Source organism: Oncorhynchus gorbuscha, linkage group LG01 (genome assembly GCF_021184085.1).
Source record: "Oncorhynchus gorbuscha isolate QuinsamMale2020 ecotype Even-year linkage group LG01, OgorEven_v1.0, whole genome shotgun sequence".
In the NCBI taxonomy this organism is placed as follows: Eukaryota; Metazoa; Chordata; class Actinopteri; order Salmoniformes; family Salmonidae; genus Oncorhynchus; species Oncorhynchus gorbuscha.
Genome location: NC_060173.1, coordinates 25,917,927 through 25,942,278, shown reverse-complemented (window position 1 = coordinate 25,942,278; position 24,352 = coordinate 25,917,927). Strand labels below are relative to the sequence as shown.

Genomic DNA, 24,352 nt, shown 5'->3' with positions numbered 1-24,352 from the left:
TACAATTTTTTTTTAAAGGTTGTGAATGTGAACCACTGATTGTAGTCTACTCACTCCGTTAATATAGGCTGGCACTAACAAAAACACATGTCTACATGTCTACACATGTCTACACATGTCTACATTTTATGTAAAACTATCTGATTTATTTATTAATACATTCTGAGTTAACCTCATACCTGAACGTGTCCCAGTCGGGGTGGGTGACTACATTAACCAACATGCTTTGCGATTACAAAGTCCCCCTACCTGGGTTGCCCAGCAACGAGTCAACTACAAATGAAGATGGACTCTTCTGAGAAACAACCAGCTGAAGACAATTTTCAAGGTAATATATAAGTTCACAGCTCAACTATTTATACATTTTGACAACGGTAAATTCATATTTAAATTAATAGGTACAATCAAAGAGATATTTAGTTATTTACCCTGCTCTGACCCTAACACAAGGAATGAGCAATTCTAGCTAGCTAGCTTGTTTGCTAGCTGCTGTCTACGTTAGGGTGATTTTCAAATATTGTAGCTCATTCATTTAAATGAAGTATGCATATTTGCATTATATGTTACACACTGTCAATAGAAATAAGACTCCTGTCAACATAAGACATTGGAAGTGGAAGTGTTTTACAAGTCCTATTTGCCTTTTTTGATGCACTTAATCTTCCTGATCTTGTACTTACGACAGGTGACCCCACAGGAAAGCAGAAAGCTTCTGGGGAAACGGAAAGCTCAAATGTTCAGCCACCTCCAGAGAACAACACAACTTTCCAATCAGCAGGTGCACAGGAAGCACATACACAAGCAGAGGACCCTTCACAAGACAAAGCTCAGGGTAGTCCTGCTCTCTTTATGACCTTTCTGTCTAGAGTCCACACATAGGTAGCTCCCTCATGAGAGAGCTGGGTTGTGTTCAGTAGATAGAGACCGTTTAGAAACAGGGAGGTAACTACCGGAACTTGTACAATAAGAACACCCTTTTTTCCCCCACTGCAAAAATGTTTCAGTATGGTGTGCCTACTTCTCGGCCATGACCTGATGTTTGACAGCAGTTTGTCTTTTCAGCTCCTGCAGCCTCTGAGCAGGTGCAGCAGCAGCCATGTGGGAGTAGTGATGCTGTGGAGGAAGAGGAGGAGCAAATTGGGATGAAGAAACTCTCTGAGGACATGTACTATAACTATGACGAGCTGTACTCCAGACCAGTCATCACTGCAGACTCGGAGATCCCAGAGGACCTGCTGCACCTTACGTATCTTTTAACACTGTGTATGCCATGTGCCAGAGTTTGTGCGTAGAAGTCTTCACAACCCAGTTCTGTTCATGGTATTATGTTTGTGTATTGCGTTGCACCTTAATTAACATTCTTCCAGGCACTCTTTTGGGTATGACTGTGGGCGCAGGGCTAACCTGCAGCTGCTGGATGAGCGAACGCTGGCCTTTGTGGCTGGAAACCAGCTCATATTCCTGGATGTTCGGACCAAGGAGCAACGCTACCTCCGCTCCTGCAGTGGGGGAGGCATCGGCACCATCATGGTACACACACAAACACAGAAACACTGGCTCTGGATAACCTTAATTCACCTTATATAACCCCATCGGTAACTGTGTTTCTCTGCAGGCCCACCCCAGTAATAGGTATTTTGCTGTGGCAGAGAAGGGAGACCAACCCAACATCGTCATCTATGAGTATCCCTCACTACGACCCTACCGCATTCTCAGAGGTATGGGAACTTTACCACATGCACACAGGCACTCACACCCTTTGTGGTGTTGAAAATTAATTTTTAAAAAAAACTATGTATAAAGAATATTATTAATGATCAAGACATTTGGTTTGAATCCCTATCTGTTAGGTGGGACAGGGCAGGCTTACAGCTTTGTGGACTTTAACCATGAGGGCACCCTGCTGGCCAGTGTGGGTAGTGCTCCGGACTACATGCTGACCCTGTGGGAATGGAGACATGAACAGGTGATGCTGCGCTGCAAGGCCTTCTCACAGGACGTCTTCAGGGTCACCTTTTCACCTGACAATCCTGGGCAACTCACCACCTCCGGATCTGGACACATTAAGTTAGTAGCAATCAATAGAGCAAAATGTATTTGTACTACCACTTTTATACATTTGTTACAAAGTACTTTATAGAAAGCTGGGCGGAGAGAAAACAGATTTCATCATGAAATATTGACAACAAATACAAAAATGGTGTATTATGTGTACAGTGTCATTCACCATGTGAGTTGATCTCTCATCAATCATTCTTCCAGGTTTTGGAAAATGGCCAGCACTTTTACTGGTCTCAAACTGCAAGGGCTTCTGGGAAGGTTTGGGAAGACTGCCCTGACTGATATTGAGGGTTATGTGGAGCTGCCTGATGGGAAGGTCTGTCCACTGCTCTTTTACATTAAATTCCTGCTATTCATACATCATTGAAATTGACACAAACCAAAAGCAATATTCTCTTGTTCTATGTTGTCCTGATCACATCCCTGCTGTCCGGGTGCCAGGTAGTGTCGGGGTCTGAGTGGGGAAACATGCTGCTGTGGGACGGGGGCCTGATCAAGGTAGAGATATGCCGTAAGGGGGGCAGGACGTGCCACGCTGGCACCATCCAGCAGTTTGCTTTGGACGAGGGGGAGCTCATGACCATCGGCTCCGATGGAGCCATTAGGGTAACCTTTCAGATACTATACAGTCCTCTCAGTCTAAGTGGTCTCTGCTAACCCTAAAAAGCAGGCCTGAACAACTGATCTGTGGCCAGTTTTGTTGATTGCTCACTGTGTAATATCTTTCTCCACACTGTGTAGGGCTGGGACTTTGAGAGCATTGACACAGCAGACTGTAACGATGACAGCGGTCTGTTTGAGATTGAGCCCATGAACGAGATGGTGATTGGACGCAACGTCAGCCTGTCCTCCATGGTCAAAAGCTGCCTGCCAGACTCCTTCATCTGGTTCGCCCAGGTCAGAGGGCAGGGGCCAAGGGTCATACAACAACACTTAGCCTAAAGTTTTACAACCATCATAGGTGGTTACCATGGGCTGTATGGGAATCTGTGTAGTGTTATGTTAATGAGTTTAAGTTTGGGATTCCCTCAGAAACAAGATAATTTCTTATTAAATAACGTGTCAAATGTATCTCTTCCCAGGATTCCAATGGAGGCATCTGGAAACTGGATCTTTCATTTTCCAACATTGTGAGTTTCTTTCCATCAGCACAGTGTTTGAGTGTGTATGTGGGACTGTGTGAATTGGGTCTTCTATTAAATTACTCCATTATATTGTGTGTACAGACCCAGGACCCAGAGTGTCTGTTCTCCTTCCATGCTGGAGTGATCCAGGGAATGGATGTGTCCAGCACTAGCCATCTGATGGCCACCACCACTTTAGACCGTGAGAGTGGCCTATCACTGTACACTAATACACACACAGCACAGATTATAGAAATGCATGATTTTTGTGTCGATATGTTCCAAACACACACTCTTTCTTCCTCTCTTTCTCAGGCTCAGTCAGGATTTTTGACTTCCTTGCAAAGAAAGAACTAACAACCAGCCGCTACAAACAAGGTGGAACAACACTGACCTGGGCGCCACGCCTGGTATGTATGTGAGACTTGACTACAGTGCATTTGGAAAATATTCAGACCCCTTTAATTTTTCCACATTTTGTTACGTTACAGCCTTATTCTAAAATGGATAAAATCTTTATTTTCCCTCATCAATCCACACACAATACCCAGAAATGACAAAGCGAACAGTTTTTAAAAGTTTTTGCACTTTTATTAAAAATTCAAAACATACCTTATTTACATACAGTTGAAGTCGGAAGTTTACATACACTTAGGTTGGAGTCATTCAAATTAATTTTTCAACCACTCCACAAACTTTTTGTTAACAAACTATAGCTTTGGCAAGTAGGTTAGGACATCTACTTTGTGCATGACACAAGTAATTTTCCAACAATTGTTTACAGACAGATTATTTAACTTATAATTCACTGTATCACAATTCCAGTGGGTCAGAAGTTTACATACACAAAGTTGACTGTGCCTTTAAACATATTGGAGAATTCCAGAAAATAATGTCATGGCTTTAGAAGCTTCTGATAGGCTAATTGACATAATTTGAGTCAATTGGAGGTGTACATGTGGATGTATTTCAAGGCCTACCTTCAAACTCAGTGCCTCTTTGCTTGACATCATGGAAAAATCAAAAGAAATCAACCAAGACATCAGAAAAAAAATTGTACACCTCTACAAGTTTGGTTCATCCTTGGGAGCAATTTCCAAATGCCTGAAGGTACCACGTTCATCTGTACAAACAACACTACGCCAGTATAAACACCATGGGATCACGCAGCCATCATACCTCTCAGGAAGGAGATGCGTTTAGTCTCTTAGAGATGAACGTACTTTGGTGCAAAAAGTGCAAATCAATCCCAGAACAACAGCAAAGGACCTTGTGAAGATGCTGGAGGAAACAAAAGTATCAATATCCACAGTAAAGCTAGTCCTATATCGACATAACCTGAAAGGCTGCTCAGCAAGGAAGAAGCCACTGCTCCAAAACCACCATAAAAAAGCCAGACTACGCTTTGCAACTGCACATGGGGACAAAGATCATACTTTTTGGAGATATGTCCTCTGGTCTGAGGAAACAAAAATAGAACTGTTTGGCCATAATGACCATCGTTATGTTTGGTGGAAAAAGGGGAGGCTTATAAGCCAAAGAACACCGTCCCAACCTTGAAGCACGTGGTGGTAGCATCATGTTGAGTGGCCATCACAAAGCTCTGACCTCAATCCTAAAGAACATTTGTGGGAAGAACTAAAAAGCGTGTGCGAGCAAGGAGGCCTACAAAACCTGACTCAGTTCAACAGCTCTGTCAGGAGGAATGGGCCAAAATTCATCCAACTTATTGTGGGAAGCTTGTGGAAGGATACCTGAAACGTTTGACCCAAGTTAAACAATTTAAAAGCAATGCTACCAAATACTAATTGAGTGTATGTAAACTTCTGACCCACTGGGAGTGTGATGAAATAAATAAGAGCTGAAATAAATCCTTCTCTCTACTATTATTCTGACACGTCACATCCTTAAAATAAAGTAGTGATCCTAACTGACCTAAGACAGGGAATTTTTACTCTGATTAAATGTCAGGAATTGTGAAAAACTGAGTTTAAATGTATTTGGCTAAGGTGTATGTAAACTTATGACTTCAACTGTAAGTATTCAGACACTTTGCTATGAGATTCAAAATTGAGCTCCGGTGCGTCCTGTTTCCATTGATCTTCCTTGAGATATTTTTACATCTTGAATGGAGTCCACCAATGGTAAAATGAATTGATTGGACATGATTTGAAAAGGCACACACCTATCTATATAAGGTCCCACAGTTGACAGTGCATGTCAGAGCAAAAAACAAGCCATGAGGTTGAAGGAATTGTCCGTAGAGCGCCGAGACAGGATTGCGTCGAGGAAAATCATTTCTGCAGCATTGAAGGTCCCCAAGAACACAGTGGCCTCCATCATTCTTAAATGTAAGAAGTTTGGCACCACCAAAAATTTTCCTTGAGCTGGCCACCAGGCCAAACAGAGCAATCGGGGGAGAAGGGCCTTGTCAGGGAGGTGACCAAGAACCCGATGGTCACTCTGATTCCTCTGTGGAGATGGGAGAACCTCCCAGAAGGACACCCACTCTGCAGCACTCCACCCATAAGGCCTTTATGGTAGTGCCCAGACGGAAGCCCCTCTTCATTTCAAGGCACATGACTGCCTGCTTGGAGTTTGCCAAAAGGCACCTAAAGGACTCTCAGACCAACGAGAACCAAGATTCTCTGGTCTGATGAAACCAAGATTGAACTCTTTAGCCTGAATGCCAAGCGTCACGTCTGGAGGAAATCTGGCACCATCCCTACGGTGAAGCAGCGGCAGGTACAGGGAGACTAGTCAGGAAAGGGAAAGATGAACGGCGCAAAATTCATCTTTCCCTGTGCATCGACACTCCCCATCCAACCTGACAGAGCTTGAGAGGGTCTGCAGCGTACAATGGGAGAAACTCACCAAAAACAGGTGTGCCAAGCTTGTAGCGTCATACCCAAGAAGACTCGAGGCTGTAATCGCTTCCAAACGTGCTTCAACAAAATACTGAGTTAAAGGTCTGAATACTTATGTATTATGTAAATGTGATATTTCTGTTTTTTTAATTTTTTTAATGCATTTGCAAAAATATCTAAAAACCTGTTTTTGCTTTGTCATTATAGGGTATTGTGTGTAGATTGATGAGGGTAAAAACAATTTAATCAGTTTTAGAATAAGGCTGTGAATAAGGTCAAGGGGTCAGAATACTTTCCGATGGCACTGTGTATGGTAACATAATCATTCATGCAGTGCCTTGTGTTCTTCAACTTGGTCTCAACCTGCTTTGCTTATCTGTGTATTGTACCGTGTGTTGAGATTGTTCTGTGTGGCCCTTGCCTGTGTGTGTAGGTGAACCCTAGTGGAGGGCTGGTGGTGGTGGGCTTTGAGGACGGGGTGGTCCGTCTGCTGGAGCTCTACAACCCCCAGAGTTTACGAGTGGTTGCCGGGCGCAGTCGCTATGGAGATGCCGAGCTCCGTCTCAAACAGGCCTTCAAACCCCACAATGCAGCTGTGACGGCCATTGCATATGAACGTAACGGCGAGATCCTAGCTACGGGGGTAGGGAAGGCCGCAGAATGTTGGCCAATGGGCAATGTGAAATTGTAGACCTAAAACAAACTGAATCGGAATAATAACAAATATCAATAATCCTCTCCCCTCCACCATCCCTCCTTCTCTCTTTTCCTCTCTAGAGTATGGACTGCACTGTGTTCTTCTTCACTGTGGGGGACAGGTATGACCCCATTGGGTTTGTCACAGTACCAGGACCTGTACAGGGTCTGGAGTGGTCCCCCCAGTCACATGTAAGTCTGATCCCAGATCAGTGACAAATGTATGCAAGACAATGGCACGTGAGTTTAGTTAGAACCCTTCTGTGTGTGTGTGTTCAGGGCAAAAACACCCTGCTGGTCCTGTGTAGGAGTGGTCATGTAGTGGAGGTCCAGTCTCCAGACCCAGAGGCCCAGAACCACGGCACCACCTACCAAATCTCTGGCCTCCCCACAAGAAACTTCACCTTCAGCAGCATCAAGTCACACATCAAGGTCTGGCCCTCACTGTCTGGGAACAACTGTACTGTAAACACATTTTAATTTTATTTATTTATCCAGGATAGTCCTTGCCACTGTTTTCCAAGGGAATGGGTTCCATAGAATCAATAAAACATACACATCACATAAAAGCTGTCTAGGTAAAAAACACAGTTTATACAGAAGCATACACATCATACTTAGTAGGAAACATACATAAGCAAGCTCACATTATATCTGTCTGTTATCTGCTTTGTGGACAGCTCTTTTGGTTCAACTCTCGCATGGGTGTGTCACTGTGAGCGTGTGTATTTCAGCGGGAGGAGGAGATTGCGCGCAGGCAGGCTCTGAAGGAGAAGAAGCAGAAGGAGAGAGAAGCACAGCTGAAGAAAGCCAAGGAGGAGGGCCTTGAGCCCACTGAGGAGGAGCTGCAGGAGGTAGAGGAGGAGGAAGAGCTGCCCCCTCTTTACACCCCTGACCCCCCCAGCCCTCTCTGCTGTGGCTTCTACTCTGTTCCTGGGGCCTTCTGGCTCTCCATGGTACATACACACACATTAACAGGGCCATCTCTCGCTCTCTCTACATTGAACATTTACATTTTAGTCATTTAGCAGAAGCTCTTATCCAGAGCGACTTACAGCTAGGTGGGACAACCACATATCTCAGTCATAGTAAATATATTTTCCTCAATAAAGTAGCAAAGTCAGTGCTAGAAGGGAGGGAAAAAGTAAAGTGTGAGTGTTAGTTCACAAAAGGTAATTATTTATTTTTGTGGGGGGTGAGGAGGGGTTCTGTGGGATTATTTAAGATACTCCTTGAAGAGGTAGGGTTTCAGATGTTTTTGGAAGATGGGCAGGGACTCTGCTGTCCTAGCTTCAGGGGGAAGCTGGTTCCACCATTGGCATGCCAGATCAGAGAAGAGCTTTGAGTGGGAGCTGCCCTCCCGTAGGGGTGGGAGGGCCAAGAGACCAGTGGTGGTAGAGTGGAGTACTTGGGTAAGGGTGTAGGGTTTGAGCATAGCCTGAAGGTAGGGAGGGGCAAGTACCATGGTCTTGTTGTGGATGAGTCTTCGACTGGAAGCCGGTGGAGTGTGCGGAGGAGCGGGGTGAAAACCAGGCTCTCTCTCCATATCTCTCTCAGGGAGGCTATGATTCGGGGTTCCTGTACCACTGTAAGTTTTCCGAGCAGCAGGGTGAGGACCTGTTACAGCGCAGGGATGAGCCGTTCACCTTCCTGCCTGTCCAGAATACAGACGAGGACCCCATCTGCACCATCACCTTCAGGTAAGGGACTACACAACTGATGGCTGAAAACGTTTTCTGTATCAGTGTGTCTGTATTGTGTTCTGTAATGTTGTAACTGCAGAGGTTTGTAGATGTTCTGTTAATGTGTGTACAGTCGTATAAAAAGTTTGGGCACCCCTGACAATTTCCATTCATAAATAATTGTGTGTTTGGATCAGCAATTTCATTTTGATCTATCAAATAACTGATGGACATAGTAATATTTCAGTAGTGAAATGAGGTTTATTGGATTAACAGAAAATGTGCAATATGCATCAAAACAAAATTAGACAGGTGCATAACTTTGGGCACCCCAATAGAAAAATCACATCAATATCAAGAATAGCCTCTTTTTGCTAAAATAACAGCCTCTAGACGCTTCCCATAGCCTCTAATGAGTGTCTGGATGAAGGTATTTTGGACCATTCCTCCTTACAAGATTTTGAGCAGTGTTTTGGGTCGTTGTCTTGTTGAAATATCCAGCCCCGGCATAACTTCAACTTTGTGACTGATTCTTCAACATTATTCCCAAGAATCTGCTTATTGAGTGGAATCCATGCGACCCTCAACTTTAACAAGATTCCCAGTACCGACACTGGCCACACAGCCACACAGCATGATGGAACCCCCACCAAATTTTACTGTGGGTAGCATGTGTTTTTCTTGGAATGCTGTGTTCTTTTGCCGCCATGCATAACGTCTCTTGTTATGACCAAATAACTCAGTCCACAGCAGCTTATTCCAAAATGAAGCTGGCTTGTCCAAATGTGTGTTTGCATACCTCAAGCGACTCTGTTTGTGGCGTGTGTGCAGAAAAGGCTTCTTCGGCATCACTCTCCCATACAGCTTCTCCTTGTGCAAAGTGCGCTGAATTGTTGAACAACGCACATTGACACCATCTGCAGCAAGATGATGTTGTAGGTCTTTGGAGGTGGTCTGTGGGCTGTTTTTGACCGTTCTCACCATCCTTCACCTCTCTGATATTTTACTTGGCCTGCCACTCCTTAACAAGAACTGTGCATGTGGTCTTCCATTTCCTCACAGTGGACACTGACAGCTTAAATCTCAGTGATAGATTTTTGTAGCCTTCCTCTAAACCATAATGTTAAACAATCTATGTTTTCAGGTCATTTGAGAGTTGTTTTGAGGCCCCCATGTTGCCACTCTTCAGAGGAGAGTCAAAGAACAACAACTTGCAATTGGCCACCTTAAATACCTTTTCTCATGATTGGATGCACTTGTCTATGAAGTTCAAGGCTTAATGAGCTCACCAAACCAATTGTGTGTTCCAATTCATCAGTGCTAAGTAGTTACAGGTATTCAAATCAACAGAATGACAAGGGTGCCCACATTTTTTCATAGCCTATTTTTCACATCTGATTTAATTTCATACAACTTAATATTGCTACGCTAAAAATCTTTGTCTGGACAATACCCCAGTACTTTTATTAGAAAATGAATGGCATGCCACTGTGATCATTTTCTGTGACGACAGAGTAAATTATTATGCAGCCTCAGAGGGGTGTCCAAACTTTTTCATACGACTGTATATGTTGACACGTTGTTGTGGTCTCTCTCTGTCCCAGCTCCAGCAGGCAGCTGATGCTGTGTGGCATGCAGTCAGGCAGTGTCCGGGCCTACCCTCTGCAGCCACCTGACTTCCACCTCACATCCATGCAGGCCTTCTGGGCCCTCAGCGTCCATGACAACCAGTATGGACAGCTGCGCCAGCTGCGCTGTAGCTTTGATGACCAATTTGTCCTGACAACAGGGGAGGACGGCAACATCTTCTCCTTCAGCCTACTGCCTCAGGAGGACCTGCTTAAAGCCCTGCAGCGCAACAAGGCCAAAGTCCCCTCACCACGGGTCAGTGGGGGGCAGTGAAGGGAGGGTAGAATAGAGGGATGGAGGAAACGAGTGGGACAATAACCTCATGAATAACACATAAGTGAGTGCCAGTTCTGTGGTTGCCTGTGTGTGTTGTTGGTGAAACAGGTTGGCGTTGAAATGGAGGGTGTGGCCCAGGATATCGAAGACCCGTCGGCATACAGGTGAGGAAGAAACCTAGAGACAAATTCATACAAATACACACCTGGCTAAAGGCAAACCAGCCCCTCGCTCGCTACCCCTCTGTCACACATCCCTCTCTTTCTTCCCCTCTATTTCTCTTCCTCCCCCACTTCCCTCTCTGTAGCATTGAGACGGCTAAGCAGAAGTTGGAAATGGACCGTATGCGTCGGGAGGCTGAGATGAGGAAGGTGGAGAGACGTAAGATGCTGGCCGAGCTGCAGAACCAGTTCAAACAGCTACTGGAGAAGAACCAGGGTCTGCCCGAACACGTCCGCTTGCACCGCACGGTACACACTCATAAACTCATACACCCCTGCACCCTAAATCCACCCCTTCGTCCCGAAGTGTTTAGTATCATAACCAACCAAAAAGCATTTGAATGTTTCTGTGATAAACCTAATAAATTGTAGCATGTTTCTGGCCACAGCCCAAGAGAATCTCGTGTGTATGTGTAGGAGTTGGAGCTGGACTGGCGGTTCCGTGAAGAGACTGAGAGGATGACGGCCCAGAGGGTGAGAGAGGCCAGGAAGGAGCTGGCCTGGGAGGAGGAACGCCACCGCATCGGACTCCAGAAACTACAGGAGAGGTACTTAACCAGCAACCACTCAATCTGCACTTTCACCTGGTAGTGCACTTAGGGAATGGGTTGACATATCAGATTTGCCCTCTGGCTCTTCCAGGTTCTGGGATTCTCTTGAGTCGGACACAGTTACTGTGGTAGCGTTCCAGAGTGACCACAGGATCTCCACCTATCGTCTGCTGGCACTGTCCCAGAGGTTCCACGAGCTGAAACAGAGGGGAAGGGTGGGGGGCCCGGGGACAGTGGGGCAGGAACGTTGGAGGAACAAAGCCGATGCCGGCAAAGACAGTTCCAACATCACAGGTAGGAGAGCGGGGAGAGAGCCATGTTCTGTTATAATCTCCACCCGGCACAGCCAGAAGAGGACTGGCCACCCCACATAGCCTGGTTCCTCTCTAGGTTTCTTCCTAGGTTTTGGCCTTTCTAGGGAGTTTTTCCTAGCCACCGTGCTTCTACACCTGCATTGCTTGCTGTTTGGGGTTTTAGGCTGGGTTTCTATTCAGCACTTTGATACATCAGCTGATGTACGAAGGGCTATATAAATAAATTTGATTTGATTTGAGAGAGAGAATGTGTGTGTGTGTGTTTTACCTACCATATCATAATGTGTGTGTCCCTGGCCAGCGGACCAGGAGGACCTGGGTGAGGAGGCTGTTATGGCGCCCCATGTGGTGCGTCCAGGGGGCAGCAAGCTGGCTGGCCGCCAGGCAGAGAAACTCCGCAAGGCTACGGAGAAGGCAGAGCGGGCCCGGGTTAAGATAGAGAAGAGGAGGAAAGAGTGGGCTGAACTGTGAGTCTGTTATCATATGGCCTCTGTTGAAGTTTCTCGTCTCCGTTTCAGAATTTCTGTCCTCACTCTTCCCTACATGACTGTATCTCCATGTGACTGCTTAGGTATGCCACAAAGCCTAATGAGAACTGTGAGGATCCGGAAGATGTGCGAGCCATCCGATTGGCTACGGAGAACATGGGTGACTTCAAGCTGAAGACTGCCAAAGACTTTACGGTCCCAGAACACCTGAGGATGAACGCAGAGAAGAAGAGAGCTCAGCTGGTCCACTTAGAGGAGAAGGTTACGTCTCACACTTTCTCTCAATCTTTACCATTCAAAACCAAATGTACTACTATATGTAATACACTAATAGACCTGGCGACCTCTGTACCTGACCCCCACCCAAACTATGTCCTCCACTCGTTACCTGTATTAATGGCACCTGTTTGAACTTGTTATCAGTATAAAAGGCACCTGTCAACAACTTCAAACACACTCCAAACTCCACTATGGCCAAGACCAAAGAGCTGTCAAAGGACACCAGAAACAAAATTGTAGACCTGCACCAGGCTGGGAAGACTATCTGCAATAGGTAAGCAGCTTGGTTTGAAGAAATCAACTGCGGGAGCAATTATTAGGAAATGGAAGACATACAAGACCACTGATAATCTCCCTGATAATCTGGGGCTCCACACAAGATCTCACCCCGTGGGGTCAAAAATCCCAGAACCACACGGGGGGACCTACTGAATGACCTGCAGAGAGCTGGGACCAAAGTAACAAAGCCTACCATCAGTAACACACTACGCCACCAGGGACTCAAATCCTGCAGTGCCAGACGTGTCCCCCTGCTTAAGCCAGTACATGTCCAGGCCCGTCTGAAATTTGCTAGAGAGCATTTGGATGATCCAGAAGAAGATTGGGAGAATGTCATATGGTCAGATGAAACCAAAATATAACTTTTTGGTAAAAACTCAACTCGTTGTGTTTGGAGGACAAAGAATGCTGAGTTGCATCCAAAGAACAGCATACCTACTGTGAAGCATGGGTGTGGAAACATCATGCTTTGGGGCTGTTTTTCTGCAAAGGGACCAGGACGACTGATCCGTGTAAAGGAAAGAATAAATGGGGCCATGTATCGTGAGATTTTGAGTGAAAACCTCCTTCCATCAGCAAGGGCATTGAAGATGAAACATGGCTGGGTCTTTCAGCATGACAATGATCCCAAACACACTGCCCGGGCAACGAAGGAGTGGCTTCGTAAGAAACATTTCAAGGTCCTGGAGTGGCCCAGCCAGTCTCCAGATCTCAACCCCATAGAAAATCTTTGGAGGGAGTTGAAAGTCCGTGTTGCCCAGCAACAGCCCCAAAACATCACTGCTCTAGAGGAGATCTGCATGAAGGAATGGGCCAAAATACCAGCAACAGTGTGTGAAAACCTTGTGAAGACTTACAGAAAACGTTTGACCTGTCATTGCCAACAAAGGGTATTTAACAAAGTATTGAGATAAGTATTTGGTCAATAACAAACGTTTAATTTCCACCACAATTTACAAATTAATTAATTTAAAAAATCCTACAATGTGATTTTCTGGATTTTTTTTCTCATTTTGTCTGTCATAGTTGAAGTGCACCTATGATGAAAATTACAGGCCTCTCTCATTTTAAGTGGGAGAACTTGCACAATTGGTGGCTGACTAAATACTTTTTTGCCCCACTGTATGTTTGTCCCTCTGTGTCTGTCAGATCCATGAGAGGAAGACGCAGATGAACAGTCGCATAATGGCCCTAAGGGACACTAAGGTGAGCCTCGTGTCACGCCTGCGCTCCCAGGCCCAGCAGCTACAGGCTGTCCAGGAGCGCCTAGCGCCTCATTTCTGCAGCCCTGCCCCCACCCTGCCCTCCCTGCTGCCCGAGGAGACCCCTGAGACGAAGCTACGCTACACCCGCACCACCCTGCAGCGCTATGGGGCTCTGAGGGCTCAGAGGTAGGTCTGGCCTGGGACTGGGACCGGAGCAGAACTTACTGTAGGTTCATAATAACTCATCAATTACAGATCATTGATTAAAAACCGTTATCACGTTCCTAAGTCTAAAAGTCAGTCTGATCCAACAGATTTTTGTCCCCAAAAAACTACATATTTAAAATGAGTGATTTTAAAATGAAATATTATAGAAACATAATAATAATAATAATAATTCAGCGATAATGATTATTATGCTAATCCTACACACAGGGCCTGTACTCGTGGCCAGGAACTAGAGGGGGGGCAGACTCTGCTGGAACAGCTGGAGGCAGAGATAGAAAAACAGGAGGAGACCCCCTGCCATACACCTGCAGATAGGAGAGAGAGGGAGGTGGAGGAATCTGGGGTGACCGAGCTGGAGGAGGAGATGAGGGAGGTGGAGGAGATCAGGCTGCTGTATGAAGAGGAATCCCTGCTGGAACAGGTCAGCCTTTCCAATAATTTACTTTCCAGGTGAGATGCAAAGGCCCTCAATGCAACATCCAGGCTCTGGCATCAAATTGTCAACTGAAACCAGGCTAACTCATTCTTCCCCTCTCTCTTATTTCTCTCCCTCCCTCCATCCCCCTCTCCCTTATTTCTCTCCCTCCCTCCATCCCTTCCTCTCCTCTCAGATGTCGTCATCAATGTGGCAGTTTGATGCGGAGCTGTGCCTGCTGCGTCACGAGAAGCTGTGGCTAGACATCCAGATGAAGCTGGCTGACCTGCGCCATGTCACCCTGTTCCAGGAGCTGCTGCTGCTCAAAGAGTTTGAGAAGAGAGAGAACTCCTTGCAGGAGAGACTCAATGCCTGCGTGGAAGAAGAGGAAGACCTCAGGGTACCTAGGTGGGAAGGAAGGGGTGTGTGTGTCTCTGTATTCCATATTACCATCATGCCATTTCTCTCCTCAGTCTAAGTTGGAGGAGTGTAAGCAGGCACTGGAGCTGAAGCGGAGGGACATCTCCAAGCTCCAGGAGAGAGAGAGGGCCATAGCTGCCACCTTCCAGGCCTCTCTAGGGGAGAACAACAAGTTTGCTGACTTCCTCACCAGGGTCTTCAAGAAGAAGATCAAACGCGTCAAGAAGAAAGAAAAGGCCGGAGATGACGGTTAGTCCTGGACCCATCTGAAAGTGATTGTGTGCGTGAGTGTTTAGTGTATGGTTGATCAGCCCAGCTCATCCTGTTGTTTTCTACCAGAGGAGCAGGAGGACAGTGATGAAGATTCTGATGAAGAGTCTGACTGGGATGAGGATGAGGGTGACAGTGGCTCAGAGAGCGGTGGTCCTCTGGATGACAGCGTCTGCCCCCCAAGTCAGTCGCTACCATTCACCTTACAGTATTCTCAGTTATACACCACATTGTACTCCATTATTTAGCCACAGATATGCACTCTGTCTTTGTCTACCTGTCTGTATGTCTTTGTGCGTGTTCCCCCAGACTGTAACTCAGAGCTGTTTGAGAACACGGTGCAGCTCCGTGAGCGTCGTCTGGACCTCGAGGAGCTGCTGGTGGAGGAGAGGAAGACTGCAGACAACCTGAGGAAAGAGTGTGACTCCCTCGTCAAGAAGGTACACATTTTCTGACCCCTTTCCGATCTTCTACTTCCATTTCTTCTCTCTATTTCTCCTCTCTTTATCTCCATACATTCCGTTTCCCAGTTAACCACTCCATCTTGTCATTTTCCACTGTTCCCCCTTTGTCTACTTCACTCCTGTTTTTTCATCTCATCCTCCACTCCCAAAGCTTTTCTTGTTGACCACTAATCATGCTAGTTCTCAACACCACCTTAGTGTATTTCTGTCTTCTTTTCTGTCTTTCTTGACATTCATTTAATCTTCATCCAGTCTGTATTGTGATTGTGTGATGTAGGAAAAAGTGGTTCATGGCAGTCTGAAAGCAGCAGAGGGAGACCTGGAGCTGTTCAACAGAGAGAAACAACAGAAGCTCAATGAGCTGGATGTGGTGGTTCCCCTCAGACTGCACCAGGTGAGGAGAGAAGTCTCTCTCTCTTTCTGGGTCTCTCAATTGTCTTGCCTCAATTCCTGGCATCCTTTCCCCCTGTCCTTTCCTCGCCTCCTCAAAACGTCAAAGAGAAGGGAGGAGAGGATTTGAGGGAACACGTTTGTAAGAAACGTGACTGTCCTTGTTCACTCGTACATCATCACATGTCAATATAAGTAACAAAACTAAGTCAACAACCCATATTAAAAAAAACAAAAACAAATTATTTCTCCCTCTGTGTACCAGATAGAGTTTGTGAGCAATGGGGTGGTACCGTGCAGCCTGGCCCCAGCACTGGTGCTGAACACAGTGGCATTGGGAGGACTACAGGAGAGGATTAAAGAACTGCAGGTGGAGAAGAGTGAACAGAGAGACCTCTACAGACAGGCCAGGCAGCAGCACGTCCAGCTCATTCACGACCGCAAGGACATGGAGGCCAAGATACAGAGTAGGCTGAGGGGACTAGGGGCACAAAACTGTGGAGAAAATGTGAAAAACCGATCCTCCAGTTCAAAATAAGATACTGCAGATCACCATTGCTTCCAGTGCATCGTAGACATGCCCTGTTTACAGTAAACTCTGTGTGTGTGTGTGTAGGTCTGGAGGCCCGCTGTGAGCAGCTGATGCTGATGAAGTTTGGGAAGCTAGTGGACCTGGAAGCCTTACAGACTCTGTCTGGCAACAGAAACCTGGAGGAGATGAGACAGGATAGCAGAGTCCGAGAGGCCGCTTACACACAGGAGGTCAGACAGTGGGAGGTATGGCAGTGTGTATGTGTGAGTAAGGTGTTTGTTTAGGATACACACACACAAAGGTGTTTTGTTTATGATGTGTGTGTGTGTGTGTGTGTGTGTGTGTGTGTGTGTGTGTGTGTGTGTGTGTGTGTGTGTGTGTGTGTGTGTGTGTGTGTGTGTGTGTGTGTGTGTGTGTGTGTGTGTGTGTGTGTGTGTGTCAGGTGAAAGTGACAGAGGCCCGTCATGCGGTGACAGAGGTGACAAGGCATCACACCGAGCGTCTCCTCAGTATGAACAGCCTGCTGAGCCAGAAGAAAGAAATGGAGGACAAACTCAACACCAGGCAGAGCAGGATGGTACTGTGTGTTTCAAAGAGTGTGGTTTTTCATCATTTGTGAAAGTGCTTTTATGGCTCCCGAGTGGCGCAGTGGTCTAAGGCACTGCATCGCAGTTGCTAGCTGTGCCACTAGAGATCCTGGTTAGAGTCCAGGCTCTGTCGCAGCTGGCTGCGCCCCGGAGACCCATGGGGCGGCTCACAATTGGCCCAGCGTCGTCCGGGTTAGGGGAGGGTTTGGACGGTAGGGATTAGAGGTTGACCGATTATGATTTTCTTTTAAATAATGACAATTACAACAATACTGAATTAACACTTATTTTAACTTAATATAAAACATAAATAAAATACATTTAGCCTCAAATAAATAATTAAACATGTTCAATTTGGTTTAAATAATGCAAAAACAAAGTGTTGGAAAAGAAAGTAATATGTGCCATGTAAAAAAGCTAACGTTTAAAGTTCCTTGCTGAGAACATATGAAAGTTGGTGGTTCCTTTTAACCTGAGACTTCAATATTCCAAGGTAAGAGGTTTTAGGTTGTAGTTAATATAGTATTTATAGGACTATTTCTCTCTATACCATTTGTATTTCATATACCTTTGACTATTGGATGTTCTTATAGGCACTTTAGTATTGCCAGTGTAACAGTATAGCGTCCGTCCCCCTCCTCTCCTCGCCCCTACCTGGGCTCGAACCAGGAACACATTGACAACAGCCACACTCGAAGCATCGTTATCCATCGCTCCACAAAAGCCGCGGCCCTTGCAGCGCAAGGGGAATAACTCCTCCAAGTCTCAGAGCGAGTGACGTTTGAAACAGTATTAGCGCACACCCAGCTAACTAGCTAGCCATTTCACATTGGTTACACCAGCCAGTAGGCTGATAGGCTTGAAGTCATGAACAGCGCTGTGCTTTCGAAGAGCTGCTGGCAAAATGCACAAAAGTGCTGTTTGAATGAATGATTACGGGCCTGCTGCAGACTGCTCTATCAAATCAGACTTAATTATAACATAATAACACACAAAAATACGAGCCTTTGGTCATTAATATGATCGAATCTGGAAACGATCATTTCGAAAAAACAAAACGTTTATTATTTCAGTGAAATACGGAACCGTTCTGTATTTTATCTAACAGGTGGCATCCATAAGTCTAAATATTCTTGTTACATTGCACAACCTTCAATGTATGTCATAATTACGCAAAATTCTGGCAAATTAGTTCGCAATTAGCCAGGCAGCCCAAACTGTTGCATATACCCTGACTCTGCGTGCAATGAACGCAAGAGAAATGACAATTTCACCTGGTTAATATTGCCTGCTAAACTGGATTAGTAGTTATAACTAGTGATTATGATTGAGTGTTTTTTATAAGATAAGTTTAATGCTAGCTAGCAATTTACCTTGGCTTCTACTGCATTTGTGTAACAGGCAGGCTACTCGTGGAGTGCAATGGTTAGAGCGTTGGACTAGTTAACTGTGCGGTTGCAAGATTGGAACCCCTGAGCTAACAAGGTGAAAATCTGTCATTCTGCCCCGGAACAAGGCAGTTAACTCACAGTTCCACAGTCATTGAACATAAGAATGTGTTCGTAACGGACTTGCCTAGTTAAATAAAAGGTATAAAAAAACTTTATAAAAATAATAATCGGAAATCGGCCCCCAAAAATACAGATTTCCGATTGTTATGAACATTTTAAATCGACCCTAATTAATCGGCCATTCGGGTTAATCGGCCGACCTCTAGTAGGGATGTCCTTGTCCCATCACGCACTAGCGACTCCTGTGGTGGGCCGGGCGCAGTGCATGCTGACACGGTCGCCAGGTGTTCGGTGTTTCCTCCGACACATTGGCGTGGCTGGCTTCCGGGTTAAGCGGGCATTGTGTCATGAAGCAGTGCGGCTTGGTTGGGTCGTGTTTTGGAGGACGCATGGCTCTCGACCTTCGCCTCTCCCGAGTCTGTTCGGGAGTTGTAGCGATGAGCAAGACTGTAACTACCAATTGGATACCATGAAATTGGAGAGAAAAAGGGGGTAAAAAAAAGTGCTTACATGATAGTGTGTATGCATGATATGACATGTTTATGTGGAGTAAATAACAGCGTGTGTGTGTACGTGTGTGTGTGTGACCTTCTGTGCATAGACGGCGCATATAGCTAACATTCCCCTAAAGTAAATTGAATTAAATTGCCAAAATAAGCTCCTACACCAGAAAGCATGATTTGGACACAGTGTGTCCAAGCTTCTTTTAAAAAATAACCTGTGGATTGTTTTAGATCGCATAGCCTACAGTCGGAAAAGACACAATACATTATTTGCTATTAATTTCTATTGGGCACAAAATAATCTGAAACACAACCAAAACATACAGCAAATGCATCCAACAAATGTATAGAGTCACATTGATGTAGTCATTGCATGCTATGAATAATGGTGACATTGTATTTGTCTACCCTTCTCATAGGCCTATTATATGGATCAGACAATGTCATTTTTATTGATCTGTTTGTTAGTGTCTGCAGAGTAGGCTACCCTGTCATTTTTGGAGACATTCTGCTGTCTCCAGTTATAAAACTTGTAGTAGTATTGCATGAAATGTGCTTATAAAAGGGCACATTTTTCCCCTTCAAAGAAAGAAGATACATATCTGATATAGCCTAGGCCTATACTCTACGCCAGGGTTCCCCAACTGGCGATTTTATTGTTGGACATAAAGGACTGTAAAAACAACAGCAAATCAGTCCAAGTGGTTTTAATTTTGGAAATCTGTTCCAAAGTATTCCCACGCATAATAGATAGATATACTGTATGTGATCATATACAGATCTAAGCAAGGTTTGAAATTATTATGTTTTAGTCAAATAGTATATCTATTTGGGCCTCTTGCGGTCAATTTGCAGTCGACAACTTATTTGTAATTATGTTCCTTCCCCTGACCATCCGTCTGCTCAATCAATTGTTTTTTAAATCGGCCTGCAGCGGAATTTAGTTGATGATCCCTGCTCTACGCCAGTACGCACTCAGCCATGCATTGAACTGTATTTTTTTTAGAACAGTGATTGCATTACATTATTAGCCAAAATTATGACTATCCAATCTAGTCATCACATTCGGAATCGGGGGCTATATTACATAAATCTGCAAATGTCCTTCCTGTCTATCCTTCCTGTTTGGCCCTGTCCGGGGGTGTCCTCGGATGGGGCCACAGTGTCTCCTGACCCCTCCTGTCTCAGCCTCCAGTATTTATGCTGCAGTAGTTTGTGTTGGGGGGCTAGGGTCAGTTTGTTATATCTGGAGTACTTCTCCTGTCCTATTCGGTGTCCTGTGTGAATTTAAGTGTGCTCTCTCGAATTCTCTCTTTCTCTCTTTCTCTCTCTCGGAGGACCTGAGCCCTAGGACCATGCCTCAGGACTACCTGACATGATGACTCCTTGCTGTCCCCAGTCCACGTGGCCGTGCTGCTGCTCCAGTTTCAACTGTTCTGCCTTATTATTATTGGACCACGCTGGTCATTTATGAACATTTGAACATCTTGGCCATGTTCTGTTATAATCTCCACCTGGCACAGCCAGAAGAGGACTGGCCACCCCATATAGCCTGGTTCCTCTCTAGGTTTCTTCCTAGGTTTTGGCCATTCTAGGGAGTTTTCCCTAGCCACCATGCTTCTACACCTGCATTGCTTGCTGTTTGGGATTTTAGGCTGGGTTTCTGTACAGCACTTTGAGATATCAGCTGATGTAGGAAGGGCGATATAAATACATTTGATTTGATTTGAAATGCAATGATACATGGAATGCTATATTATAAAAGGTGCATTTTGTATGGTAAAAATGTGCTTCCCAAACTTGAAAGTCACATGCCGTGTGTGTGTGTGTCAGGGTACCCAGTTCCAGGGTCGTCGGCATGCTGAGGAGGACGAGAGGCGGAGGCTGTACCAGCTGGTCCAGAGTCAAGCTCAGGAGGCAAACGCCCTCCGCCAGGAGATCAACATCCTGTCCAGAAAGGGGGGTCACATCCTGCCCCCCAGCCAGGCCCCATTGCCCCCCCTGCCCGAAGCTCCATCCCGCTCCACCCGTACCAACCCAGAGAGGCTCAACAGACACTTCAAACTGGGAGGGGGGCATCCATCCACCAGCAGCCAGGGGGTGGAATAGAGCCTAAACACTCACATTGATAATACCCACACATATTATACAAAGATAACACATTCATACATTAACATTAATACCTCTCATACTGTATTTTTGCTCACCTGTCCCACACTGCTCCCCCCTCTTCCTCACACACACGTACTTATACCTAGCTGTAAAGAAGATCTTTCAGAGAATAAACTTGTTAGATTTGATTGACTTAATGGTCTTCTTTTGTGGTATATAGCTCCTTATGCCATTCTGCTCTGGGAGTGTTGGGAAGAGCAGAAGACACATTTCCGTTCCCACCAATGGACAAAAAATGATCTATTCTATTATGTTGAAGATTTCAACCAACTTGCACATAGAACTGAGGATTTGTCTCTACTCAGACCATGACAATTAGTTTTCCAATGCAATTTGAACAGTATCGAAGTACCGGTGTGGTGATACTGATGATTTTTCGCCACAGCAAGTTAGGATAACTAACATGGCAGGTTAGGAGAACTAAAGCAGCAGGTTATGTAAATTATTATTATTATTATTATTATTAACATGTAAAGGTGATGAGGATAATGTTAGGAAACGGTTAGGCTTCGCTATAATGCTAGTTGTCAACGACTTGTCCCCGACACAACCACTAAATGGAGCTGTAGGCCTTCTTCATCTAGCCACAACAGTAGAAACTGTGGCAACAAATCATCAGTAACATAACACCAGTGGGCCATTCCTAACATGAGGTGCCTTTTCTGTCCTAAAGAAATAGCACTTATTATTTAGTGTAAAGTGTGCATTCCAAAAGGCTTTAAATATAAGGTCAGGTTACTTTAAAAATACAAACATATGGATCTTGGAAGGGAATTCTATGCATTTTGAACACTTCAGTGGATTGCCATGTCGCCGGGTGTTATTCATCAACTTCCACGATAACATATGAGCCATAAAATATTTCATTTTATAGTTCTAGTTAAATTCATCAATAAAGTTTTTTTTCATGTTCATTCCCTTCATTCCCTGAAATCACTTTCCTGTTTGTTGTAATTCTCCATTTAAGAAAACAACCTCTTCCTACAATGACACCACATTCAGGATGTCATTTCTTTTGTGCAAAGCTAAATAAATACTCAGTTCTATCTATTTTTTGCATTTTGTTAGTCTGTATGTCCCACTCAAATGTCCGCCCTGTTCTGCTAAATTCTAGAGAAAATGAACAACATTTCAAAATGTTAAAATATGTTTGAGAGAGAAGTTAAAATCCTGTTCAAGTGATCACCATCATGCTAGCTCAATCTTGCTTACTCACAGAGCTATGGCTAATTTAGGCTCCAAATGCCTACCGTGTTAGGTTTCACCTTTTTAGGATTACGCAACTAAGAGGTTGTAAAATGCACCTAAAACAAATTAAGTGCCTGGGCTAGACCAATATATTTTTCTGAAAGTCAAATATCCTCTTTCTGATTTAGAATACTAAAACAATTCAAAATATATACTTTTCCCAAAAATTGTTATGAAGTCCAAAAGCCACCACATTGTAGGAATGATCCAGGTGGTACACAACATGCATGTGCTTGCACGTCCAGTGGTTCTCAACCTTTTTCTGTTGCTGTACCAGCAACAGAATGCTGCACTGCCTGTAGTACTCCTGAAGTACACCCTCGTGCTATGCTCTCATGAGTCTTCAAGTACCCCCGTGGCTAGGCCAAGTACCCCATAGGGATCCTTGTACCCCGGTCACTGGTTACCACTGCCAAAGGCATAAATCCTGCCTATTTTGACATTGCTTCTTAAAATCTGATTTTAAATCTAACCCTAACCACACTGCTAACCTTATGCCTGGCTTTAAATTATTGTTTTTTTATTTTTTATTTCACCTTTATTTAACCAGGTAGGCTAGTTGAGAACAAGTTCTCATTTGCAACTGCGACCTGGCCAAGATAAAGCATAGCAGTGTGAGCAGACAACACAGAGTTACACATGGAGTAAACAATTAACAAGTCAATAACACAGTAGAAAAAAAGGGGAGTCTATATACAATGTGTGCAAAAGGCATGAGGAGGTAGGCGAATAATTACAATTTTGCAGATTAACACTGGAGTGATAAATGATCAGATGGTCATGTACAGGTAGAGATATTGGTGTGCAAAAGAGCAGAAAAGTAAATAAATAAAAAGAGTATGGGGATGAGGTAGGTGAAAATGGGTGGGCTATTTACCAATAGACTATGTACAGCTGCAGCGATCGGTTAGCTGCTCAGATAGCTGATGTTTGAAGTTGGTGAGGGAGATAAAAGTCTCCAGCTTCATTGATTTTTGCAGTTCGTTCCAGTCACAGGCAGCAGAGTACTGGAATGAAAGGCGACCAAATGAGGTGTTGGCTTTAGGGATGATCAGTGAGATACACCTGCTGGAGCGCGTGCTACGGATGGGTGTTGCCATCGTGACCAGTGAACTGAGATAAGGCGGAGCTTTACCTAGCATGGACTTGTAGATGACCTGGAGCCAGTGGGTCTGGCGACCAATATGTAGCGAGGGCCAGCCGACTAGAGCATACAAGTCGCAGTGGTGGGTGGTATAAGGTGCTTTAATGACAAAACGGGTGGCACTGTAATTTTTTGTTTATATATTTTTACTATATACCCATTTTGACTTTGTGGCTGTGGCAACCTATACTGAACAAAATAGTAATATATGCCATTTATCAGACGCTTTTATCCAAAGCGACTTACAGTCATGTGTGCATACATTCTATGTATGGGTGGTCCCGGGGATCGAACCCACTACCCTGGCGTTACAAGCGCCATGCTCCACCAACTGAGCTACAGAAGGACCAAAAAGGAACAAAAATATAAGCGCAGCATGCAAAAAATTCAAAGATTTTACTGAGTTACAGTTCATATAAAGAAAATCAGTCAATTGAAATAAATGCATTAGGCATTAAGCTATGGATTGCACATGACTGAGAATACAGATATGCATCTACTACCTCACAGGTACCTTTAAAAAAAAAGTGGGGCGTGGATCAGAAAACTAGTCAGCATCTAGCATGACCACCATTTGCCTCATGCAGCACGACACACCTCCTTTATACAGAGTTGATCAGGCTGTTGATTGTGGCCTGTGGAATGTAGACCCATTGCTCTTCAATCGCTGTGTGCAAAGTTTCTGGATATTGGCAGGAACTGGAACACACTGTCGTACATGTCACATACACATGGTCTGAGGTTGTAGGCCGGTTGGACATACTGCCAAATTCTCTAAAATTATGTTGGAGGCGGT

At 44.9% G+C, this 24,352-nt stretch overlaps 1 protein-coding gene across 3 annotated transcripts; it reads left to right on the top strand.

The window, feature by feature from the left end:
- Positions 1–257: 257 nt before the first annotated feature.
- LOC124035422 (cilia- and flagella-associated protein 44) lies at positions 258–22,199 on the top strand. Of its 3 annotated transcripts, none has more exons than XM_046348884.1 (35): positions 258–328; positions 686–778; positions 1,063–1,246; positions 1,368–1,530; positions 1,616–1,718; positions 1,851–2,067; positions 2,263–2,377; positions 2,503–2,667; positions 2,803–2,958; positions 3,144–3,191; positions 3,288–3,387; positions 3,501–3,595; positions 6,486–6,695; positions 6,830–6,940; positions 7,028–7,180; positions 7,483–7,704; positions 8,306–8,448; positions 10,035–10,314; positions 10,444–10,499; positions 10,643–10,805; positions 10,974–11,104; positions 11,199–11,401; positions 11,723–11,888; positions 11,993–12,170; positions 13,617–13,858; positions 14,108–14,321; positions 14,512–14,715; positions 14,789–14,984; positions 15,075–15,188; positions 15,315–15,445; positions 15,747–15,863; positions 16,125–16,326; positions 16,476–16,636; positions 16,834–16,968; positions 20,826–22,199. In XM_046348884.1, exons 1-35 carry the CDS (start codon positions 280–282, stop codon positions 21,099–21,101), a joined length of 5,496 nt encoding a protein of 1,831 aa, XP_046204840.1. In that variant the 5' UTR covers positions 258–279; the 3' UTR covers positions 21,102–22,199. The 3 variants fall into 3 exon arrangements, with proteins under 3 accessions (XP_046204840.1, XP_046204833.1, XP_046204830.1); XM_046348877.1 differs by having other exon boundaries at positions 686–832; positions 16,476–16,621; XM_046348874.1 differs by having other exon boundaries at positions 686–832; positions 20,826–22,198.
- The last annotated feature ends 2,153 nt before the right edge of the window (positions 22,200–24,352 follow it).